The 26960-nt window shown below is 39.0% G+C and overlaps 1 protein-coding gene across 5 annotated transcripts; it reads right to left on the reverse strand.

Annotated features, from left to right (window-relative positions):
• Positions 1-25668, reverse strand: LOC140532645 (DNA topoisomerase 2-binding protein 1-like). Of its 5 annotated transcripts, none has more exons than XM_072651357.1 (15): positions 25512-25668; positions 24793-24871; positions 24332-24420; positions 23748-23882; positions 23275-23418; positions 20608-20789; positions 19360-19556; positions 14256-14435; positions 13696-13820; positions 11107-11276; positions 10706-10920; positions 6119-6435; positions 5043-5218; positions 1872-2083; positions 1-1115 (listed from the first exon to the last, which is right to left on the reverse strand). In XM_072651357.1, the coding sequence occupies exons 3-15, from the start codon at positions 24410-24412 to the stop codon at positions 1111-1113; spliced, it is 2139 nt and encodes a 712-aa protein (XP_072507458.1). In that variant the 5' UTR covers positions 24413-24420; positions 24793-24871; positions 25512-25668; the 3' UTR covers positions 1-1110. The 5 variants fall into 5 exon arrangements, with proteins under 5 accessions (XP_072507458.1, XP_072507457.1, XP_072507455.1 ...); XM_072651356.1 differs by having other exon boundaries at positions 13696-13850; XM_072651354.1 differs by having other exon boundaries at positions 13696-13865.
• Positions 25669-26960: the final 1292 nt, after the last annotated feature.

The raw sequence follows: 26960 nt of genomic DNA on the forward strand, positions 1-26960 counted from the left end.
TAAATGAAATTAAATGAAACTTTATTCAATCCATATTTGAAAACAGTTTAAGATGCAGTGGAATGGTACAGCTGGCTTCTTGTAGGCAACTGTTGATATGGTTCCTCATTGAAATGAATTTCATTATTGCTACAGGAATGGGAAAGGTAATTAGAGACATTTCCAAAAATCTCATCAGAAAACCCATAGATCACAGGAATAATGCAGCAGTGAGTGGTGGCAATAGTTTCGGTAACTTGGGATTGCTTTGTTCAGGTGACAGTTGCTTGCTCTCACCATCACTCATAGACAAGTGGGAAAGTGGGAAATAGGGGAATTCTTGAAAAGTGGGAAGGAAAAAAAGGCATGAGGGTTGTAAGGTATAAAAGCAAGCATCACAGCAAAGATAAACTTAAAACCCCCACATTTTTGCCTACTTTTATATTAATGTTTTCTCATTCTCCCATAGCAAAAGATAATAATTAACAGTGGGACATGAAGTCCCAAGAGATTCATCTTCAAAGTTCAACAAATGCTTCCAGAAATTTTCATCACCTAAAGAATAATTAAGCCTAGCAAAGACGTAATCTCTGCCTTCCACTTGAGTTTGAGAAGGCATTTAGGAAAAAAAAGGCTAGCATGACTCTTCTACATGGACTTGTAACAATGCCACAGGTGTCATATTGGCAATTGAGAGAAATATTCGTATGTGGACAATTACCAGGTAACTGTATAGTATCAAAAATCAAGACTGAAAAATGTGTTTGCACATTAGCCTATTAAATAGAATCCTAAAACAATTATACAAATTGGATTTCCAATATCCCAGCCATGAATTCAGAAGGAACAAAAACAAGCAAAATAGGAACGGTGAATCCTAAGAAATAGATAGTCCTTTATATTTCACCAGGATCACAAGATAGAGATTGCCTATAAAGCCATGTATAAACCCTGAGCAATGAAGGGGTAGTATAAATTGTGCTGCACAAACTTTATCATTACTTTCATAGAACTATTCTGTCATCAAAAGAAGAAACTTTTATTAAAGCACTGTAGTAGGTTGATGAAGGTATAATTGCTCATCTTGGGCTGTCTTGTGAAGGGTTTTTTCTTCTTTCTTATAAAGTAGTATCACCCTGGGGGAAAAAACATAGGATTAATTTAGAAACCCATTATAAGCCTCTTTTGGAGAACAGCACTTTTCCAATAATGCTGAATGAAATAACTATTGGCATTTAGGTAGATATAGCTTTCAGCTTGCATTTCCTTATCTGCAAAAATTAGGATGATTGTACTTCTCCCTACTTCAAGTTGTTATGAGAAAATCACTTGTGACTGCTAAATTAATGGAAATCCATCTAGAAATAGAAGATATCTTTAAGGTCATCTTATCTAACTGCCTCATTTTACAACTGAGAAAATAAGGCTCAAGGAGGTAGACTAACTTTCTCAAGGACATAAAGGTAATAAGTTGCAGAGTAAGGGCTTTGAACCCAGATCCTTCCTTCTCATTACATAATGTTAACCAGAACAGGCTTGCACAATTAGTGTTTTCAATGATTTATAGAATGAAAATTTCTCCTAATATGTCTGTACTTTAATAAAGCAAAGAATTCAGTTCAACAAGTATTTACTGAGTAACTGCTATGTGTTTATCTCTGTGTAAGGTGCTGTGGGAGAATTAAAAAAATCTATCACAGAGTCCAAATAGAGTCCATATTTTTTTTTGATGGGGGGAGAGAAAGTCTGGGAGAGAGTAGAACAAGACATGCAAGAAATAATTAGCAAGTAGTGGAAAATATATCACTTTAAAATGCTAAAGATCAAACACCATTCCCATGAATCAACTAGTCATAGAAATATGCATAACAAAACAAAGTCAGATTGGCAACCTTGTTTGTGTAGATTTCCAATCATGAACTTGCATTCATCTGCTCTCTTCCCCAATTTAGCAGTCTCGATTATCCAATCCATAGACACTGCAGGTAATCCCCACTTCTGGGCAGCCTGATATTTAGAACCATCTGGTTGTTTCACTACGAGATGGGTACTAGCAAGCATGTCCTTCTTTTCACTGCCCTTGCGCACAAAGAATTCTTGAACTCTGAAATAGTCAATGTAGACATTTAGTAAGCTGACAATAATTTATCTGGAAACAAACAATAAGGGATGCTGCTGGACAAGATACAGTTAAGTTCCTCTGACTAAAAAACCCCAGAATGCTACAAAAATCATTATGAGAGATAATCAGTTATTTAAAAAAAAATACAAAATGCAAATATTCCTACAAGTAATAACAAAGAAAATGTTTTAACCTATATAACTATTTATCTACTTACTTTCACTCTTCTACCCAAAGGCACATGAAAGGAAAGCAGAACACAACAGGTAACAATAATATTTCCTATCCATAAAGATATTTTTAACTCTCCCAAGAGCTTTCACATACAAATCTCATTTGATCTTCACAACAGAGCAGTGATGTTGAGTAGGAAAGAATATCACCATTTTACAGGTGAGAAAACTGAGGCAGACACATCTAAGGGACTTACCTACTGATAAAATGACAGAACTGGGGAGAAGGGAAATGGAGTAAGTAGTAGGAAGGCCTCAGACTTGTTCAGCTCTGCCCCTCAAGGAATGGAATGGGATGGGACACCAAAACCCAAACCAGCAGGATGCCTTTCTGCTGGGTGTCAGGGAGAACACCCAAATGTGCAGAAAGCCTGGAAGCTTACAGACAAGAGAATGTACAACACAAGCACACCCAAATTGCTTTGTGCCTCTCTGAAATGGGAAACTGAACACTGGGTGGGAGTGTTCAGATTATCTGCCTGAGAAAATGTGAACAGCACCTAAAAAGCTACATCTTCTCCTCTAATTCCCATTTGGGCCTGGGAAAAGTATATTCTGAAGGAATTTTCGAAATTAGCCTGATAGCCATGTAGCAGCTTACTGAGAGGCAATGTAGTCTAGAGAAAGAAATGCAAAAGCCTGGATGTTAAGTCCCAATGCTACCACACACTGCAACTGTACAACCACGGTCAGACCATCCCTGTGTCTTATTTTCTTACTCTCTAAAATATCAATACTATCTGCTTTTGAGAAGTTTTTTCTTTTATAAAGTAACTCATTTTTTTGTTTGCCTCATCACTTTCTTTTCCAAACATATTCCTGCTCCCTCTTCTATCCCTTCCCAGCAATCCCTTTTAAGGAAGACAGAAGAAGATGGGCAGGGGTGAGGGAAGGCAGTTCCTCAAAACTCTCATGTTGCCACAATCTAGCAGTATATAGTATTCTAGACTCAAGAGTTCTTCCAACTCTGCAAAGAAGGAAGGGAGCTGCATGTTGTCATCTCTTTCCTGGAGTAGAGCTAAGTCATTCTAACTGCAAAGCTCTCACTTTCTTTCTTCTCTGGCTGCAGTCATTGTGGGTGTGCTGTTTTTCTGGTTCTGTTTCCTTCACCTCTGCATCACTTTGTACAAATCTTCCCAAGAAGACGTTGATGTTTTACTGAGGAAAGGGCAGAGAGGGGCAGATAGGGCAAGGACACAGGTAAGTAAAAAACACAGTAGGGACAGACAAAAGAGAGGCAAAGGAGATCTAGACAAAGCATACTAGGATGAAGAGTGGGTGTGAGAAACCAGGGAAGGACACCTAGAGGAGGAGAGGGGAGCTGAATACTGAAGAAGAATCCTCAAGGATACCTCAAGGTAAGAAAGAACTTTCCAGAGATCATCTGGGCTGGAGTGCACTGTGGCAGAATGGCACATCTAGCTTGGGAGAAGAGACGAATGTGTAACAAGTAGTGTTAGGAACTAAGACTACAAAAGGAAGTTTGGAAGCTGAACAGGAAGCACCTTAAATGCCAGGCTAAGGATCTTGTATTTTAGAGCACAGACGGAACTGGGAGTCACTGAAGGTTTCTGAGCCAATGAGTGACATGGTTAGACCTGTGCTTCAGAGATTATTCTTGCAGCTGAGGGAAGAATGGATTGGATAGGGAAGAGCCTGGAGGCAGGGAAGCCAACTGAGGGCTGTTACAATGGTTCAAGAGAGTAGGTAATCAGGGCCTAAACTAGGGTAATAGTAGCAGTATGACTGGAGAAAAAGAATAGACAAAAAGCACTATGCTAGGAGATGAGGATATAAATATAAATGTGAGACAGTTCCTGCCCTCAAGAATCTTTCATTCTAACAGGGGAGACAAAACTGTGTTCCATGGAATCCCAATAAGGGTGAATGGCGATATTAACAGCAATTTTGATAGCCTTTCCAGAATTACTGGTATCACAAGAAAAGTCAGACAGGGGTGGCAAGCCTGCCAACTCAAGATACCTCTTGCATTGGGCAAGATTTCAAAACTGAGTAGACTCACTACTCTGTAAGAGGGGAACAGAATCTCTGGAAGGCTGCTCTAGACAGTGTTGCTCTAGGTGAAGACACAGAGTAGAGCAGCAAGGCAAATGATAGGATTTCTGGGTTTAGATGCAGTAGTTCTTTTGATGGAAAACTTGGCAGTTTGACAAATATTTAACTATGGTAGAAGAGAGAATGAAGATATCTTTGCTATCTCAAATCTTGGTCTTTGTGAAAACAGTGCTGTCATCACCAGAAAGAAGGGAGTTTTAGAGATGGTGCGGGTTTGGGAAAGAAATGCAAGTTCAGTTTTGGATATGTCAATTTTGCTATGCCAGAAGATATTCAGATGGAGATATCCATCAAGCACTGGTCATGTGTTATACTGCAGTTGAGCAAAGACTCAAGTTCATTTGACATTATGTATGAGCAATGGATACAAATGATTGTGAACCTGGAGATTTCATAATCTCTAGTATAGAAAGCAGCAATGGATATATTTCATTAATCTTGTTTTCCTTTCACTGATTCATGCCACAAGAAATACATTAATAGCATGTGTGACTTTCTCAAGTAGTAGATCCTTTTAAACCATTTTTACACAGACATAAATAGTACACAAAGTCTAATTCTATTTTGCATGTTTTTTCAATGAGATAAAATAAAAGAGCCCACCAAGTTTATATGCTAATTAGGATACACACCTTGCTCCAAGGAAGACTGCTAACTGTACCAAGGTCTCTTTCTCTGCTCCAATAAACTGGCTGAATGAAAGAACACAGTTTTCTAAAGGACTACTACTTTCTTCCAATACTGGCACTGGTGTGAAAAGTGGATTTGACTTTGGGTCAATAAGATTTTGTTGTTCAATACAAGTAATCTTACAAGAGAGAAAACAAAAGCAGGAATAAGGTATTGAGATTAATGGCAGTTCAGTTACAAAAACCTTTTGTTTAAATGAGAAACATTAGTTGTGCATTAGTAAAAACTTGATATTTAAATTTATTCTCAATATATTTTTACTCTCTATGCCTCTTTGCCCTCTCCCCTATGAAAGAAACAGAATAAAGAATACATTTTTCATTAAGCAATAAAATGTAATAATAGAGAGCTAGTTTTAGAGTCAGGAAACCTCAGTTCAAGTGTTGCCCCTGACACATTCTGCCCTGGGTGATCTTGGGCAAGTCAAGTTGTGGAGCATGTGTCAATCTGCAATAGTAGAAGGAGTTTACTCATCAAAAGTTCCCTACAGCCCTGAAATCACAGGTCTGACAAAAAGTTCCCTCTAATCTTATGGAATAAAGGAACTGAAATTAATTCATTAGATAAGAGTATTAAAATCCATCAGATTGACCATGACTTTGGTCACTGAGCTTTTCTTCAAAATTAAATTTCTCCTCTGGGGTGCATTAAGCTGATCTCTGCCTTTTCTTCTTTCCAGTTTAATGGAAAGCCTGAAAAGTTACATGGAGTAAGTTTTAGGGGAAAGCCCATGAGCAAGCAACTACGCAAATACAAGACCATCTGACGTCACTTCCTTATTGTTATGCCAGGAATCACATGGGCCCTTAGATTGCAACCATTTGCTTCCCATTTCAGCATTTGATGTGTTTGTGAATTTTAATATCTCAATAGTGCTCAGATCAAACTTTACCTAAAAGAGAACTTCATGTGCAATGATAAATCACCTCCAGTGTATTCATAGCTATCCTTCAATTACAATTCTCATCCTTATCTATTTCTAACAATGTTACTTGAAGATACACCAGTTTTCTCTTACCAGCCATGTATTTGTAACAACTTCTCCTACAGCTGACTCCACTTTGCACACCAGCAAAGGAACCACGACATAGTCAGCAATACTTCTCCTTTGGAGGGACAATATTTTTCCAGCATTTTCTTTAATAGCACTGGCAATGGAAGATTCATCTATTTCGCTAAAACCAACAATAAGAAAATTCTTCTGGCTAAATAAACCTTCAATAGTTGTAGTAGTCTCAGGCAGTAAGTTGTGGCCAAAGGAAGACTGATTCTCCATTTGTACAGTAATATGAGAGGGATCATTACAGACCCCAGCTCCAGACATCTCAACATCATCTGAAAAGAAAGGAAAAACATTTCTCAATGAAAGAAAATTCATATTCCAATTATGTGAAATTTCTGAGCAGAGATAATTTGTTGCTGAAATTACAAAACAAAGGACAATCTTCACATGTACATGGTGTGGAAGGAAACTTGAGTTATATATTTATTCTTTCCACTCACTTCCATATATACAGTGAATACCAGTACTATTCACTTAAGGAGTGCTAGTGCCCAAAAGATTTCCAATAGTCCCTAAACCACAGTTGGCTGAAAATTATGATATTTTAAAATATGGACAATTAAATGGTCTCCTTATCATTTTAAAAGTGATTTTTGATCAGGTACACCAGATTTTATTATGCACTCTCAGATGGGAAAAAGGAAATAATTTTAAATGGTATATTTGCCAATTACCAGCGACAGTGGAATATTTTGGACTCAAAGATCCCAGTCTCCCTTCCCTCTGCAAACACACATCTGTATATGAGGAAGAAGATAGAAGGAGCTAGATCAAATCCAGCACACAGAAAAGAAACCTGAATGGAGGTGACATGATTTTGAAGGAACCAAGGGACTGATTTTCGAGATATCCTAAAGAAGGGAAGATGTTGAAAAAAAGTCACAAACTGTAGTATTACTCCCTAAAATGGCAACAGAGAAGACCAAATGGAGTTCAAACAAAATAGGAACTCTTTATAAACAGTAAGTATCTAGATGTTCCTGTCTGCAGATGTGCTGAACACATCAGATATCTGAATACTACAAAGAATGATATTTAGAGCTGGATGGTCCTTAGAAAATATCCACTCCAACCACCTTTATAAAGAAGAAAATTAAGGCCCAGGAGGTTATGTGACTTGCCTAAAATCACACTAATCAAAAGCAGCAGGGCTGCTTGGAGTCAGGCCCTCTGACTCCAAATACAGTATTCTTTTTTGCTATACCTCACTTGCTTTTCAGGCTTTGTTAATAAGATCCAGGAACACTCAAAAGAGATCAACAGTCTACAACAGGAAAGAAACAAATAGATGAAGAATGTCTATTGTTCAGACTATGGTATACAGTTAGATATGGTCTATTACTATGCATTTCATGGACAGTGAGCTGGCCCCAGAATGAAACAGAAAGAAGAGGTAAGACTAGAGTGTATGTATGATAACCTAACACTTTCAACAATTCCAAGATATTTCCCAACACAAAAACCAATCTTTCTAACACTAATATTCCCCTAGTAATTTCCATGTGGCTACAAACCATTCAATATAATCGTGATTCAAAGGGCAATAGAGAAATGTAGACTATTACCAATGATGACTTTCATGTAAGATGTAGCATAAAAGATATCATCTGAGAAAGATATGATTGGAAAAGGAGGGATAACTGATGGTCAGCCCAAATCATAACCTATGGAATTTTAAAAAAAACACAAATGTTTATTAACAGATTGTTTTTATTACAGTACTTACAATCCCCACTGTATCCCTTCCAACCCCTTCCCAGAGGGCCATCCTTTATAATACAGAATAAAGAGGAAGAAAGAAAAAAGTTTAGAAAATTAATTAATGAACCAAAAAAGGCTGACATCAAATACTGTATTCTGATGGCTTCTCCAATTTTGTATAGAAGCAGTTGAAGTTATTTTTTCATATTTCTTCTTTAGGGCCAGACAATTCTCATCCTTAGCTATCTTTGCTAATTTGTTATATTAGCATGAAATATTTAAAAAATTTAGAGAAAAGTATCCAAAAATTAGGTGGATTTACTATAAAAGATTTATAGAACATGGATAGCAATTCATATAGTTGAGATATACTGAGATATACTCTGCACTGCCTACTTAACAAAGATTACAAGTACATCACTATTGCAGTATATATGTGTATGTAAAGAACTTATCAGGTCATGGCTAGATAAACTACAGGGTAAAAAAATATACTCCTGAAATTATCCATTCCTTCAACATGGCATGGTAGAGAGAGAACCAGCCTTGGAATCAGAAAGAGCTGGGTTCAAGTCCCACCTCTGAATCTTACTGGATTGTGTGACCTTGCACAATGACTCAACTTTAGTAAGCATAGAGTTTCCACAACAGGAATTCTTTATACCAGTGAAATCACAGGTCTGAACCACAAACAAAATAAACTGCAATACTGGTGAAATTCCTCCTTGTTTCACAATGACACTGGAATCTCTAAACATAGTACTGATGCAAGTAACAGTGTCAAGGATTCTCAAAAGGGTCACTCTTTAGAGTAAGGCTGAGCCGATAATTGGTTAACTGGACCAATGGCAAATGACCATAGACTACATAGCTTACAAAATAAGCATATATTCTCCAAATTGCACTTAGCAACAATGGTGAACACAAGCATCAAATTCCTAATTAAATCACAACATCCATGAAAGCAACAAGTTACAAAAACTGTAGGAAGAAAAACATTTTAAGAGATTCTAGTCAGCCTGCAAGCTCCTCAGACAGGAACCATTCCTCTTTCATATCCTTACCAGGATTTAGCACACTTCTGGGTCAGAGAAGGTACTTAAATACTTATCACTTATAAGGCATCTTCAAAATATGCCCTTCAAACTTTGCTAATGAGTAATAATGATCATTTTTCTCTCTATGAGGAGGGCTCCCAAATTGTATATCCACACCCAGTCTCTAGCTGGACCCTCCCAGTCCCACATGTCAAAGTGGATGGATGTCCTTGAGGCATCTCCAACTCCATGTGTCCAACATAGAACTCATCACTTTTCCCAAACCCACCCTTTCTTCCCAACTTCTCTATTTCTGTTGAGGACATCACTGCCCTTCCAATCATTCAGGTTTGCAAGCCTGGAGTCATCCTCAACTCCATATATCTAATCAGGCCAAGACTTGTCATTTCCACTTTCATCACATCTCTTGCATCCATCCCCTTCTGTCTACTCACAGCCACCACCTGAATGAATGCAGAACCACATATTACATGCTTGCTTTGAGTACTGTGCTAAATGATGGGGATGCAAATACAAAAGTGAGATAGGCCCTCCTCTCAAGGAATTTATATTTTAGTTGGGAGAGGCAAAAGATTTAGGGGGACAGAGCCCAGGAAAAGAGACATTTTTTCCCTCAAGTCTCTCCCTACTCAAATTCATGCTCTACACAGCTGCCAAAGTCCTTTTCCTACAGCACAAATCAGACTGTGTTCACCATCCTACTCAATAAATTTCAGTGATTCCCTATCACCTCTAGGATTAGCTATAAAACTTCTGTTTGGCATTTAAAGCTCTTTCCAAGCTGGTCTCATTCTCCTTCTTCCCCCCATGTACTTATGATCAAGCAAAACTAATCTTCTTGTGTTTCTCACATATAATGCTCCACCTCCACCTCCCATGGCTATGTTCCAGCTGTCCAGTTTCCTAAAAGACTTAGACTAAGTGGCAACTTCTGCATGAGACCAAAACTGTTTCCCCACACAGTTATTTTTCAATCTGTTTGGTGTACACCTATACATGTGCATGGTATCTTCCTCTTCCTTTAGAATCTAAGCTTCTAGACAGTGGATTCTGTTTAGCTTTTGTCTTTTTACCCCAGCACTTGACAAACAGCAGATGCTGGAAAAATTCTTGTTGATGGCACGAGTTTGTCTTGCTTGACTATATATATTTGTTACAAGGGCTTTGTTTAATTGGGGGGAGGTGGGAGGGAGAGAAAAAAGTAATTTTTAAAAATACTTGTTGATTAGTTGGGGATTCAGAGGGATGGTGAGTTCACCAATAGGGCTGTTTACTGATTGGACTTTCAAGAAGCAATTGTAGTTAGAATTAGAAACCTATGCATGGTGGCTTCTCATTACAGTGAACAGAATTCTTAAAGTCTTCAAAAGTTGTTAAAAAAAACCCCAATATAATAGTATCTTTCAGTTTAGAAACCAAAGCAACAACCCACAGTACCTGAAATTTTAATCTTACACTAAAATACACTGAGATGTTAGGAAAATAAGAGTACTAATGGATCTGGGAACGAGACTTGGATTTTAATTGTAGCTTAGCTATCAAGGAGGTAAACTTTCAAAAAAAAAAAAAACAACTCAGTGTCTAAGTTTCACAATTTGCAAAGGAAGAGATAAAGATACCTGCTAAGAGATAAAGACACCTGCCTCTACCTCACAGGGATGTTTTAAGGACAAATAAGCTAAATGAAAGTAGAAGCTGATATTATCAAAACACAATTTTGGAAACAGTTTTAAGAAAAAGTCAGTTCTTCTCAAAAAATAAACTTGACTTAAATAGTTCTTACCTACTATCATGGCATCGTTGTCATTTTGAGCTTGCTGATGCTTCTCAGCATCTGCAAATTCTAGCTCAGAAAAATAGTTTTTCCTTTTCCTTCCTTGTTGTTCTGCTATGGATATCTGGACAGGCTGGTAATTCAATTGGATGTACTGTTCCTCAGAAAGCAGATAACCTTTACTAAAACACTCCAGCAACCATTTTGCTTCTACTACATGAGGCCTATGGAAACAGTAATACAGTCATGACATATTAGTTTGAGGTAGGAGGACCATTCTTTGCTTACTTGACTCTTTTACAGAGTTTCTACAAAGTAAGTCTCTGCTTCATAATCACTTTTATAATTTACAAGAAAAGAAAAATCACTATCACTGTGGAAATCACTTTTAAAGTAAAAATGGTCACAACCTGTGTGTTGATTTAGTCCAAAATTGTTTTAACTCATCATCATGATCTCCAATAATAACATGGGTCACATCTTCATTGAGCTGATTAAAGCAAATTCCACCACCACAATTAATAAATCTTCTTAGTTTATCCTCATCCACTTTTCTGTCACGAAACCCACAAAGATATATCTGTAAAGAAAGAATAGCAAAATACTTGGTTTAGACTAAAGTAGATTGTAAATTAATTATGTAACTTGCCAGCAACCTCCCAAATATGTCTCACATTATGACCATATCCCTGCTTTTGAACAGGGAAAACCAGGGCAATCATGTTAAGATTTTCCCAGTTCGACCTACATGGAAACAGCTTACGCTTACACAGAACTTCAACATACACAAAGCATTTTCCCCACAATAATTCTGTGGGGAAGGTTTGTACAAGGACTGATATAATCCTCATTTTATAGCTGAGGAAACAGGAGGTTAAGTAGCTTGTGTAGAATGACAAAGTTTTAAGTGTCAGATCCATTACTCTCACAAGTCTTCTACTACCCTTTCCATTACACTAAGTTGCCTCTTAAGCCAAAGCTATTTGTTGAATTCTCTGTTTCTCTTAGAGAACTTGATATTCTTGCTAATTTAAAGTTGCACTAGGTCTTTCTATCTTTTGTAGCAAAAAAGAAATGTCCTCTAGCCCATGCCGTGCCCATTCCTTCCTCCTCGTTGTTGGTCATATCGTTTGCCTGCAATGCCCACCCCACTTCTCTCCTCAGTAAGCTCATCCTGTCCATCTTCTGAGATTCAGCTCAAGTCCCAACCCCCCAACACCATCTGAGCCCCTTCCCAGGAACACTGATTTATGGTGATTGCTTCTTTTTCTCATATATTTTGGAGATACCACACTACTAAGACTTTGTTATATAATCAACATATTCACAATGGAATTTCTACCCCTCCTGCTAACTCTAACTCCCTTTCCCTACTGAGGCCCTGACACCCACCCTTCCACTCACCTACTTTTGAACCCCGGGAGTCATCTTTGACTCTACTCTCCCTCTCCTCCATATCCATCAATAACACATCCTGTTAATTCTGCCACCACAACATTCATTTATTTGTTGTTCTGTCTTTGCTGATATGACCACAATCCTATTCCATGTCTTTTTATCACAGACTGCCTTGACTACTCCCACCACCTAACTGGTCTCCTTTCCTCTAGGCCCTGCCCGCTCCAAACCAATGTTCACAATATTCCTACAGCATAGGGTTTTTTTGCTCCACTCCTCAAGAAGCATCAGTGGTTCCCTAATACCTCTAGAACAAAATATAAATGTAGGCTTCCTGAGGTCAGAGACTGTTTTGTTTTTAATCTGTAACTCCAGGACCTAACCCAGTGCTTGGCATGTAGCAAGTGTTTAATAAATGCTTGTTGAATGTTGTACTGTTCTGTAACTGTCTGTTCTATACAATTTAATACATTAGAAGATTATAGTATCAGAGTACATGGCACAGGGGTTGGGATCCTGTGGCTTTGAGGCCACATGTGCCCCTCTAGGCCCTCAAGTGTGGCCCTTTGACTGAATCCAACCTTTACAGAATAAATCCCCTTATTTATTTATTCTGTAAAACTTGGACTGATTCAAAAGACAGCACCCAACAGGGCCACATGTGGCTCCAAAGCCACAGGTTCCCCACCCCTCAGCTGGCACATAATAGGTCCTTCACAAACCCTTGTTAAGTGACTGAGTGAAAGACAGTGGCATGCTTTTAAACAAGAACTTTATCACCTCTATGTCCCATAGTAAATCGGGACACCTTGACTGCTAGAAGTGTAAATTTTCTTTTATAAGACGAGACTCACATTTGCTGGATTTAAGGGACAAGAATAAGTAAATGCTGCATTCCATTAAATGTTTTATTCTCTATCAATACAGCATAACAGAATCCTGAATATTATTTGAATAAATTTAAATATCTTATAATTTCAATCTTGTGCTCATTATAAAATGGGAATAATTACATATCCCCTTTTTATTTCATTGAAGGACATTGTGAAAATATGAATCAATTCATATTTATGACTTTCCTTTTATATGCAAAGCAACATACAATAGGCACTAGAGGAGATAAAATATAGCATAACACACTCTCTTTTCTTAAAGAGCCCAGAGTACATTTGGAAAAACAAGGCTAAAAGAAAATGGGAAATAAGGTAGGAGTTAAAACAACAATATAAGAAAGATCATGAAAACCAAATGAGTGGTAGAGAAAGAATCAGAGAAGGGTAATCAAAATGGACTAGAAAGATAGGAAAGACTTCATGAAGTTCAGAATCCAGCTAGGCCTTATAAATCAGGCAGATTTTGGTTAGGAAGAGAAGAATATTCCAAGTAGTGGGGACAGAATGAGCAAATTTAGACAGGGAAGAGACAAAAAGTATAACTGGAATAGTAGTGAGCAGACCAATTTGACTGACAGGAAATTTCATGTAAGAGAGTAGCAGAAGATGAGGTTTGAAGATAAGCAGGGCCCTTACCATAAAAGGTCATAATTACAATGCTAACGAGTACCAAAAATTATTATAGAGATCATTCATTTATAGACATACCCGACAGCCGTGTAGTAAATCCATAGGTGCTTGAAATGCACTGATATTCAGATTTTGCATATTCTCAAGTAGAGATGCCAAGTTATTGTTCATAACTGAATCACGTGTAGCTTCATTAATATAACCTGAATGGATGTTAGAAATGCAGCAGACACCTGAAAGAGGATAACCTACATACCAAAATGTAATGAAGACAAGAATTCAAAAATGATGATAAATAAGCCAGGTACTCCAGGATTGTTTCCCCTCAATGAACTTTAGTTTTCAACTGAATATAATTATATTTCAAAGATAAGATTCAGAATTTTTGCCAAAAGAAAAAATATGAGATAAATAAAACTAAATCTCTTAAACATAACTGCAACATATTACATAAAATGAACTAAAAACTATGAACAGTTATAAGACATTTTTCTACTGTTCAACTTATAAGCAGAAAAAAAACAATGATAAATCCAATTTTCTAATACAAAACATCTGATGACCCCATTAATAAAACAACTCTCATTGCCATAAACAAACCAAAACTAAAAAAATGACAATTATAATGAGGGACTTACCACTAGCTTCACAGTTCTGGCCCAAAGCAGTTGAAACACAAGGCTCACTCTTTGTTTGTAACACAGACTCTGTCTTATACATGGCTTCATCTTGACAGAAGCCTTTTTCAATACTGTGATAAAACCACTCAACTGTCACACAGTGTATATTCCTTCTTTTGGCATATTCATATTTCTGACCTACCATGTGTAGAAAGAGAAAAATTATTATCTTATGAATTCTTTTACAAAATTAAATTCTCAAATTCAGGTGAAAAAAATCTAAATAAAATCACAATACTGTTAAATATTCCACTGCAGTGAATATAAGCTATAGTCCTATGTTAAAATTCTATCTTTTTTCTGGTATCCCTGAGCAATATCCTTACCCCTATTATAGTCAATATCCTAAGTCTATAAATAGCCATAACACTGGATATGTTAATGAATTAACTTCAAGGTAGAAGAGATAAGTTAATCTATCCTCCCAAAAAACGTATAAAAATGAGACCTCAAACTCCTGCCCCATTGAGCTCCCTTGCTTCTCTATTAGATCCGTGCTGCTGAGTGCTCCCAACTCTAATCTATGAGAGATACTCTTTTCCTCTACCCCTCCCTAACCCACTTCCTATGTCACCTGCCTTCCTTCATGATTCTGTCCCTTGTTCCCATGCTATTTACCTCTTTATCCCTTTCACTATGTGTCTCTGTACCCTCTGTGCCTAATTAAAGTGTGACTGCCACCCACTTTCCCACTGCCGATGCTTTTCTTGGTGAGTACCTAAAGAACTTGGCATGCCTGCCCCCATTTCACAATTTCATAATTTAGTTATCAATTCATCCTCATCAGTAACATCTTTCTAAACAAGGATGTTGTTGTTCAGTCATGTCTGACATGTGACTCCACTTATGGTTTTCTTGGCAGATACTGGAGGGGTTTGTCAATTCCTTCTCTAGTTCATTTTTACAGATGAGAAAACTAAGGCAAACAAGAGTAAAGTGACTTTCCCAGGGTGACACACAGCTAGTATGTGTGTGAGGCCAGATTTGAACTAGGGGAAATGAGCCTGCCAGCTTCAAGCCCAGCATGCTATCCACTGCACCACCTAGCTGCCCCCACTCAATAAGCATACACAGATCTTTTTCAATGTTAAACATATAATGTATACATATGTTCATTTATACATTTAGAGAATGTATATATGTATGTCAAAGCACAAATGTAATAAAGCCAGTATTTTAAGAAGCAAAACTATTCAAACATCAAGCTGATTCAAATTGCAATCAATTCTACACATAATTGTTCTGTTCTCCAAGTATTTCATTATGCTGCACTTGACACCACTGCTGCAGAGAAAACAGAATCAGGTGGAAGAAACAACCAAATTAGAATTCTGTGCCTGATATCCTTGAAAACCAGGAGTTCTTCAATGTCCTACAGCACCAGCAAACTGAATAATCATCTAATTAGAATATTAATATTGGACTCATTTCAGACTTAGCTTTACATTCATGGTCCTGAATGAGCACCTCTCTTCCACCAAGGCAGTTCGACAAACACGAGCAAAGATAATAAAAAGGAAGCACAGCAGAAAGTCCCTCTCAAGTCCATTTGTACAGAGACTGAAGAGCTTCGAAGACATTTACTGGAATTCCACATACAGGTCTTTATCTTAGTGAAAAGTAGGACAGGGAGAGAAAACAACACAGACTAGGAGTCATAAAACATAAAACATGAATGTGGATTCAGGATCTGTGACCCTCACTCTCGATGCTGACCCCAGGCAAGTCATTTAACTTTTCTGAACCTCAGCTTTCTCATTTCTAAAATGTGGATAAGAATACTTACACTATCCACCTGGTAGGACTATCATGGTGAGGAAAAAGCTTTGTCAACTCTGATATGAAAATGAGAACCTATTACTCTTTTAGCAAAACACTAGAGAGCCCAAGTTATCTCATCACATTTTTTCAGATTCTCATCATTCTTGTAAAGTACCCTGCATACAAAACCAATAGCCTACCCAATTATTCAGTGACTGGACTGACTCTTAAAGCAGAACAAGGACTGATTACCCAATTTAGTCAACCAATTTCCAGGAATAACAGAAAATTTTTCAATTTAATCAAAATATTTCATCTATTTGTCTATGTAGATAGAGCAACCTAATAATTACTGTAGCTCTTAAATTTTTGGTTTCTCTCCAACCCTTTTCCCCAAATAGTTGGCACTTGTATGAAAAACAGCTACAAAAAACTCCCAGAGAAACATAAGATTTAGTGAAATATTAAAAATGCTACCTCTAATGGCTTTTAGCTTAACATGTGGTATGACAACAAACAAGGAAATACATATTTTTGAGCTGTTCTTTTGGTAACTGAAAGGCATAAGACCCTTCCTCGTGTCCTTTATTATCATTGCTACTTTTTCAATAAGCAGAAATATGCCCTCTAACCCTTTTTTCCCCGCAAACTGAGAACTAAGAAAAACAAACCCCCCTACAAACATGCACAGCCAAGTAAGAAAAATTTCTGCCTCAGCCATGCCTAAATGAAAAAACAACAGATACACATTTTGTCTCGTTTTGCAAAGAATTATCTATCAAGAGGTGAGTAGCACACTTCATCATTAGTACCTTGGAATCTTGGTCGCTGATTATGATGATTGTTTTTAGGTCTGACAGTCTTTGCAATATTGGTGTCTTGCATATGAATCATCCTCCTAGTTCAGTTCGCTTCACTCTTCATCAGCTCTTACAAATCTTCCTAGTTTTCTCTGAAACCATCCCCTTTATATTTTGTTTCTTTTAATTCCTATGTTTGAGCTTTGAAGTTTCTATACAATTTTTTTTTTTATCAGGAATACCTGCCAATCCTCTATTCAATTAAAAGTCCTTTTCTGTGAAGGTGGAGAGAGGAGCTACATCCAGTGGACAGAGGGCTGGACTTAAGAGTCAGTAAGATTCGAGTTCAAAAGTGACTTCAAGAACTTACTAGCTATATGAGCCTGGGCAAAATCACTTAACTTCTTTGGCTCAGTTTCTTCAACTATAAACAGAATAAAAGTATCACCTGCCTCACAGGGTTGTTGTGAGGATCAAGTGAAATAACATTCTTAAAAGCATTTTGCAGAGTGGATTAAGATTCAATCTCTCTCTGTTTCTCCCAAGCTCTATAGTCCTAGATTCTTTACCTTCTAGAATAATATTCTAAATTTTTCATTGCTTTATAGTAATGGTACTTATTCTCCTGTGATCCCAACTGTGGCTTCTTGGTACCTGAATTTTTTCCTTCTCATTGCTCGCAGTAACTTTTCTTTGACCTGGAAGCTCTGGCTTTTGGTTCTAATGTTCTGGGAGTTTTCATTTTGGGGTTTCTTTCAGAAGATGATAAATGGATTCCTCCTATTTCCACTTTACTCTATGATTCTAAGAGGTCCTGGGAGTTTTCTTTTAGTATTTCTTGAAATATGATTCTAGGTTCCATTTTTGGTCCTTGCTTTCAGGTATTCTAGTAATTCCTAAACTTTTTCTCAGTGATCTGTTTTCCACATCATTTGTTTTTCCTATGTGACAGCCTCACATTTTCTTCTACTTTACTACTTTTGATTTTGTTTTACTATTTCTCATTGTCTCATGGAGTCAATGGCTTCTTTTTTGCCCATTCTAATTTTTAGTTTGTTGCTTGGGCAAGGTTTTATATCTCTTGAGTTAATAAGCTGAATTACCTTTCAAATACTTTCTTCCATAACTTCATTTCTTTTACCCTTTTTTTTCATCTGGTGCTCTCATTTCATTAAAAAGTTTTTTTAAACTTTTTAAATGCTTGCTTCAACTCCTCTAGGAATTTTAGTTAAAATTTGTATCCAAGTAGAATTTCACTTTTAGGCTTTCCTTTAGACACTGTAGAATCATTCTCTTCTTTCCAGATGGATTGGAGCATCCATGGCATCATAACACGTTTTTGTGTCGGGATCTTTTTTTTGTTTGCTCATTCTTCCAGTCTACTTCCTGACTTTGGACTTGATGTTAGGGTCAGGCTCAGGGCACCTCTGGGAAGGTCTAGGCTGATCTGACTGCTGCTTTCTTGTCACTGAGATCCTTCAGTGCATTGAGCACCGAGCCTGGAGTCAGGAGGATGACTTCAAATCTAGTTCCAGACACTTCATAGCTATGTGACTTTGGGCAAGTCTCTTAAAAAAATGTTTGCCTCAATTTCCTCATCTGCAAAACAGGGGTGATAACAGCACTGACCTCCCAGGGTTGTTGTAAGGATATCAGTACCATGTCTGACACATACTAGGTGCTATAGAAATGCTAGGTATCGTCACCATCATCATGGCTATTGTTATGTTATTCCAAGTACCTGCAAAGCGTTTGATGCTTCCAAAGCAGTATAATCCAGGACAAAGTTTGGGCTGAGCTCTACAAAGTTCCTAAAGCTGGGTCTGGTTCTAAGCAATAGTAAACTGCTGTTGTATTTGGGCAACATCAGCTAGGTGGCAAACCTAGCTGACTCAGACTCACAGTTCTAAGCTTCCCCTTGGTCTGGTACAACACTCTTGTTATTCCTCAGTAGGATTCCACTGGGTTAGAAGCTGCAGCCCTGGGCCAGGACCAATGCTTACCTTGGAATGCCACCCATAGGGGCAAGTACCCTCAACCATCTGCCCTGGATCTGTGACCAGGAACTGGGGTAGTGAGGGACAGAGCTCCCAGTTGATACCTGTTCCTACTCTCTGCAGGAGCTAACCATGCACTGGTGGTTCTGGGTCCTCCCCTTGACCCTGGTCACAGGCCCTGAAAGCTGTAGGGCTCCACATGGCATACTTCTGGCCAGTCTCTATCCTTAATGTCTGTATCCCTATGATGACCTGGGTTTCCTTTGGCTTTTTTTCCCTATTTTCCCATCAATATTTGATCCAGTACATTTTCTAGGTCTGTTCTGTTTTTTTAGGGGTGGCTGGGAAGGGGTAAGCTATTTGTATTTCTTGCTAAACTGCAATCTTGGCTCTGCCTACCCACATATCCTATTTTATCAAGGGAAGTCAAACCAAAACATTAACAGCTATCAATAGCAACAACTATTTATGGCTGTGGTTTACTTTTGGGGGTATCATTTTTACCTTTTGGTTCTGGAACAATGAGGTGTGTGCATCCATTCATTTGCAGACGTCCCATATAGTGACCTCCATGCTCAGTTGTAAGTTGTTGAATTGCTCTTCTTTCCAGGATACATAAACCACTCACACAAATGGTACAGCCAAAAAATAAAGGGCACTTGAAAGTTTCCATATTTATTTCTTTACATAGGGTCATAGGGCTGAAAAATTAAAAAATAAAACAGTGAAAGGAAAACATTTACTGTACTGTAAAAATTAAACAAAAATATTTGCTCCAGAACCAGGAGAACTTTGTGCACAGCAACGACCGCAGTGTGCGAGAGTTTTTTCTGGTAGACTTGGAATTTTGTAATAACGCAAGAACTTCTTAAAAAAAAAAAATAATAAAATCCCAATGGTGGTTCTCTAAGGCAAAATGCCTTCCACACTCAGAGAAAGAAATATGGAAGTCATTCCCAGAATGTAGCAGATCATGTTTGTGTATGTGTGTGTTTTTGTGTATCATGTTTTGATTTGTTATATGATTTCTTCCATTTATTTTAGTCTGACTACATAGCATGACTATAGTGAAAATGTACTCAATAGGAAAGTATATGTAGAACCTATACAGAACTGTATGCAGTCATGGGGAGGGAAGGGGGTAGTGGGGGGTAGGTGTGGGGGGGATAAAATCTCAATTGTATGGCAGTGATCGTTAAACATTAAAAAATAATTAAAATTAAAAAAAAAATATTTGCTCCAAAGTTGAGTTAGTAAATATTTTACTTATGTTAGAACCAGTTTTTCTTTTCTCATGTTTTAGGTTTATAATCATAACCGCTCAAGTAAGAATTGCAACATATACCAAGTCACCTTCCCTTTGAATCTGATATATATGTGGGCAATTCTGGGGACAGACTAATTCATAGCAGACTAAATAGGGAGGTGGCAGGGACCTCAGAGCTCATCTAAAACAACCTCTTCATTTTACAGATGAGGAAATGGGAGTCCCAGAGGGGTGAACTGACAAGGCCAACACTCAGACACATTCCAACTAACAGAGGTGCTCTGATCCCAAACTCAATACTCTTTCCACATCACACTGTCTACCATGGGCACATATCATCATTCTGTGCCTAAGAAACTTTCACCCTTCTGTTAAGGTCACTGAGTGATTAAGGAGAGAGGACACAAAACTTTCTTCAGGGGACCCTAAGGATTAGAATTAATTTGACCTCATGCATCATTCCTTAAGACCAATAAACAACTTACTTCTCTCGTGACTTCTTCCATAGCTCTTTTATCCAAGAAGGAAGCATAATAGGTTTCCCTAGGCTTGCAGCCATTAAATATTTTTTGCTGCCAACTTCTCCAGCAATAAGATGAGTTACTGACATATTAAAATCTCTGAAAAATCGTCCACCCATCATTTGTACATATTTATGAATTTCATTCTGGAGTTCCAAAAGAAGAGATAGGAAATATGTTAAACAATAATCAATGTTATTTTTTCTAGCATCTATTATTCCAAGTCTACAACAAAATAATATGTATCCAAACACTAAAGTTATATTAAAATGGATTATTAAGACAGCTGATTTGTAAAGAAAAATGGAAGTCTTCTAATGGGTCAATGGGTCTTTTCAAAAAGGAACTAAAAGCATATTTCACTAAATCACTATTTTGATTTAAAATTCTATCTCTGCTAAGCATAATCCTGAAATGAAAAAAAAAGGACATTTAATAAATTGTCACAATTTGAGGACTCTGTTCAAAAGAGACATGAACTTAATAGAAGATTTGACGTACAAGAGCCAAGAGAAATATAAGGTATGTAACAAGGACTATTATAAGGGACTTTATAAGGACAGATTGCTTACCTTTTACGTATGTAAAATGTAAAACATATGTCCAAGATTATTATTAGTAGCTGAGTAATTCGTAAGAAAGAATGGGGTAGACTTGAGTATATGACTTCAAAAAATCAAATTGTTTAGGAACAGCTAAAATGAGTAATTATCTTATACAAATGAGGTGAAAGAGGAAGAACCAACACAGAGGAATTAGATTAGAGGAGAGCTGTTAGTTCTGGAAACCTATTTTCATTAGGAATGGGTTCAAGAGGGAATAATACATATATACCTAAAAGAGTAATAAAAGTCTTCTAAATTCAGAAAGAAAAAAATGCTAAGGAGATAGGGAAGAGGGAGAGGATATGGGACAAATCTCGGGTTGGGGTGAGGGAACAAACTAAGGGCAGTATAGAAGGGTATTTAAAGGGAATGGGAGGATAGGGGAGGGATCTTTGGAGGGGAAGGTATGTTAAGTAATAAGAAGGCAAGGTAGAGGGTAGAAGTGCAGTAGAAGAGTCAGGAGGGATAGGAAACAGATATGCACAAACATAAAACAAAGATGAGTAGAATCTGTTAGGGAAAGTATATGTTTATATGTGTATGTATCTATATATGTATTTATGTGTATATATATGCATTGCATATATCTCTCTATATAAATATATCCATACTTAACTGTATCCTGGGGGGGGGGGAACAGGAAGAGGAATAAAAGAACAAAGTAAAAAGTGCACAGCAGAGAGCAAAAGAGAACTTACAAGGAAGCAAAGATGGACAGTTTTCAACATGAGTAGTATTGATCACATAAACTTTTTTGAAATGGAAATTAATTGCTATATATTTTGAAACCTCTTATGTTCTGCTATACACATGACATTTTTTTCCTTTCTTATTTTGTACTTAAGTTTTATAATATGTTTTCTTTCTTTTCTTATTATGGAAGGATCTTTAGAGGGGAGGGTGAGGAAACAGATCAAAAGGGGATATAAAAGGGTGTTTAGATTTATGGGAATGGGAGAAAAAGGGAGAGATCCTTGGAGTAGGGTTGGTTAAGTAATAGGAGGGCAAGGTAGTAGGTAGAAGTAAAGTAGAGAAGTCAAGATGGACAGGAAATAAGAGATGGACAGGAAATAAGAGATACACAGAAACAAAGATCCGGTGTACAATTTGTTAGGGAAAGTATATATCCATATATGTATGTATGTTCATCTATGTAAGTGTATGTATATGTCTATTTCTAAATATATCTGTGTTTAATTGTAGCCTTCTTGGGGGAGGAGGGGAGAAAGGGGGAAAAATAACAAAGTAAAAAGTGCACAGCAGATAACAAAAGAAAACTTACAAGGAAGCAAAGATGGACAGTTTTCAACGTATTGCATTATTATATAGGTTTTCTTGAAATGGAAATTTATTGGTATTTATTTTGAATCCTCTCATGTTCTGCTGTACACGATATACTTCTTTTCTTTTCTTTTGTATTTAAGTTTCAATATTTAAATTTATAATAAGTTTCTTTTTCTTTTCCTTATTGTGTATTTGTCTTAGTCTTTAAGTCTAAAATAAAAACAATTTAAAATAAGAAAAAAAAATCCTGTCTCTACATTTTGATTTATAAGCATAGCTACCCAAATCAAGCACTTAATATCATCAGGACAATATTATAAAAGGAGGAACAATGGTTCTGGGGCAGGGCTGGTAGTCATTTTGATCTAGTGGCTGGGGCAATTGTAGGCACCTATTATCTGAAAGGAAATGGTAAGGTGTGTATCAGAGATAAGACAATATGGAATGTGAAATCACAGTCCTGTGATTGGACCAACTGTAACGTTACAAGTAGGTTTCATGATGTAAATATGCGGAGGTTTAGTTATACTGCATGAACATTATTATGAAATGCCACTGGTTAGGACAATTTGTATGGGGTACAACTCAATCTGCTAATCAATGTTTTGCCTATCATATTGCTAAGCTGCAGCCCTTTACTTTGTAGCATATAGTATAAAATTCAAAACATTCTGAGGTATAGCTTAACCAACAAAAAAATTCCATATAAGAAGTATGTTAAAATTCTACTAAACCATCTTACCTTTGTTTCTCTGTCAAGGGTTGTACAAGAAACAATTATATCTGCCATAATCATGTTGTAAACTGGGTACTCTGATTTTGGGATACACTGATGGTGCTGTATGCAAAATACAAGTACTTGTGGGCTAACAATTCTACAGCCAAGCTACAGAAAAGGAAAAGTTAACATCATTTAAGTAGGAAAAAAAGATGAGTTTTCTCTTTACATACCTTTTTAACTTCAAGCTGTAGTATTCACACCTGTTCTTCAAAAATATGTAGTTACATCAGTGTAAGTACTCTCTCATCAACACATATCACTATGTTATAACTTAGCAGAGAGTCTTTGAGAGTTGTTGTGGCTGGAAAATTTATCACCTTGTCGCCTACCTCTATTTATAATTTGCATTTTCTCTAAACCTGATCAGCCTAAAATAATAGCTACTGGAACAAGGACCAGAAAATCCTAAGTAAAATACAAAATAGTTGACAAACCTTTTGGAGATGATCAAAGGCCATGCCACTAAATGGTTCACAGATATAAATTGATTTGTCATTCTCTTTTATATTCAATGCCTGTTCTTCTGCAAGAACTTGAAGATATTCTTCTGACAGATATTCTTTCATATACTGTAGCAAAAAGTGAAATGAAAGTATATTTTTAATTATTCACACTTCTATAAGCTAAATAATTGGGTAAGAGAAAGAAAAGGAACCCAAAAGGTTACACTACACTTAATGAATCTCGGTTTTTAACAATGAATCAAAAACTCTGTTCAAAAATCATTTTCCAAAAATACAAAGTGCTATTCTAGTAGACTACATCAAACATCAGAAGATTATCGAGTTCTAGTACTGAGTGCCTTGTTCTTCCAAGGGCTGCACATGAAAATACAAGTTAAACTCTGCAATATGCAACATGCAACGTGAATGTACAGTATAACTGTGGAAATACAACATTTTAGTTACAAATCCAGTTTTACTAGATAGCAAATATCTTGATAAACCAAAGTTACCAAAACTTAAAAAGGAAAATGAATTCACAACTCCAGGCAATACAAATGGCCAATTACACTTACCCCAAAAACTGCAAAAAAAAGTTCAGAGTTTCCCTGGGCCTTCAGAAACTTTACACATGGATTTCTCTCTTTTCTAGACATTTTTTGACCTAAAAACCAAACCAAAAGAAAAAATAAAAACTGTGGCCACAAACAATCATTTTAAAATGTACTACTTCAGACAGCAACAAGAATGGACATGGATCTGCAATTTCACCGGTATAGGCTACTGTCAGATAAAAGTACAGTTTGGCACTTTCTCTACAGCTCAGCCTTAGAGAGTTGTCTAGAGCCCTGAGAGAAGTTCAGTGACTTGTCCAAGGTCACATCTGTATGCACCAGAGGCAGGATTTGAACTTGGGTCTTCCTGGTTCTGATGCCACTTCTACTGCTTAAGATATTTTAAATACCTACATCTGTGACATACCACCGCAACAGAAAGGTCAGAACTGGGACGCTAGAAGCAAGGAAAGATCACTTACTGGCAAGGGTTCAAACCCTTCCTTTGCTGGTACTTGCGTGTCCTCAGCAGGTCACGGAGGCTCCCTGGCTTTCCTTGACCTTAAGAATAAGAATAATAGTAAAAGTAACAATAATAGAGCTAATGAGAATCAAGGCACCAGCTAACAGTTGTCACGTGCCTACTACGTGCTCAGCACTTGACAATGGGACCTCGGGACCTCTTGGGAGGTGGGCGGGGTCGCCAGGCCCACTTTCCAGAGTGGGAGGAGCTTGTCGCTGGAGGCCCCGCCCCACCCGGCCTATCTGGCCCCGCCCCCGGCCGGCAGGGAGGGAAGGGGAGGAAGTGGAGGCCCCTGGTGGCCAGGCTGGGTGCTGAGGGGTCTTCCATTCTTATCTCATTGGATCCTCGCCATGGGGCTTGCCCTGGGTCCCTGGGCCTGACAGGGCCTCGACTGCCTCAAGGGCCGGGCGCCCCCAACCTGCAACCCCCCCGCTACAGAACTGGAGGCATCCACGTGGCCTCGGGACCCCCCCCCCTCCCTCCCCCGCGCCCCCCTCCCCCCGTGTCACCTCCCACAAAAGCCGGCCCCTCCCGGACTCGGGCCTCACAGCTAAGTGTGGGAGAAGCAGCACTCGAAGCCAGCTCCGGCCTTCTCCCAGACAGGGCCCCTCTGCCCACAGCAGCGCCCGCCCACCTGCCCCTGCGCCTGCCACCCCCAGTGTCTCCCTCACTCCCTACCTTCACTCGCCACCCTGACTCGCCGACGCCCTGAGGAGACTGAGGCGCCTGAAGGCGGCGGAGACGAGACTGCGCCTGCGTGGGAGTCCCAAAAACGAGGCTCCAGGCTCCAGCCCGCACGTGACCTGAGGTGAGACCCTTGTGAGGCGAGAGATCCCGTGGGGGAGGGGCGAAGCGCGCTTCCAGCGCCCAGTGCCCAGCCTGAGTTTCCCGCCAACCCGGGCGGAAGTGACGTAACCCCTGGCGCTACACCGTAGTCAAAAAAGTGGTGAACATTCTTTCATTGGGAAAAGTTCATATTTTATTTTGGTATCTTTGAGTTTAAGCCAAAACCCGCCCAGAGTGTCTGGGCTAATTTCCCCCCCCTTTTTTGAAAGCCCCCAGGCGTCGTTTCCTTTTGGAAAGACATTTGGCAGCCCCCTAAACCTTCCCGGCTTTATCTCCGTCGTGCATCGTTGAAGCCTCCTCTTGGTGCCTGACCCCATCCCAGTTCCGGCCTTCCCCACCCCCACTCCCGTGAAATCCCCTCAGGGCCCGATAAGCAGGGGCTGCTGGGAGCCACGTGGGCCCTCTGGGTCCTCAAGTGCAGCCCCCTTGACGGGAGCCAGATTTCATGGAGCAAATTTAGGGCTAGGGTCCGAGGTGGCATTTTTTCATTGAAGTTTGGCTTCGGTCAAAGGGCCGCACTTGAGGACCTAGAGGGCCCCACGTGGCCTCGAGGACGCTGATTTCTCCTCCCCTTCTCAGCAGGGAGGCTAGCCTCCCCACATGCAGGGTTCAGAGCCCGGAGGGACGGGCACAGGCCCTGGCCCCCCAGCGCTGGGTGAGGGCACCAGGATGGTTCACCCCAGGATGAAGCCAGGCCCTGCAGCCTTGGGGCCTAGGCAGGCTGCCAACCCCCCCAAAAACTGGCATATTCAGTGGAACCTAAAGGCTGTCCAATAATTGTTTCTGCCTTTCCAGTCTTGTTCTTAATTACCTCCAGAATAAAATAAAAAAGGAACATCATGTGTGCTTGCGCTTTTGTAATTCTTAATAGAAACGTAGGGAAGCCGATGGGGCGCCTCCCTGAGAAGGTGGTGAGAGTGGAGGCACAGGCCGTGCATTCATGTCTGCGCTTAGGCCCAGTTCCCTTTGAGGAACGGCACCGTTCCGTGGAGCCGGGACCAGAACCCGACGGCTCGCTGCAGGAGGGGGCAGCGGAGCCGGCACCGGAACCCGACTGCTCGCTGCAGGAAGGGGCAGCGGAGCCGGCACCGGAACCCGACGGCTCGCTGCAGGAGGGGGCAGGCTTGAAGGCGGTTTACCTGAACGAGGGGCAAGCTCGGTGAGAGCCGTCAGTTACAATTCCTGCTTCCAGGCTGTGTGAATTTCCTCTCTGTAGCCTGTGTCTGTGACGTGCGGGAAAGGGAGAAAACCCCATGTCTGGTGGCGGGCATCCTGTCCTGA

This window comes from Notamacropus eugenii, chromosome 3 (genome assembly GCF_028372415.1).
Source record: "Notamacropus eugenii isolate mMacEug1 chromosome 3, mMacEug1.pri_v2, whole genome shotgun sequence".
Lineage (NCBI taxonomy): Eukaryota > Metazoa > Chordata > Mammalia > Diprotodontia > Macropodidae > Notamacropus > Notamacropus eugenii.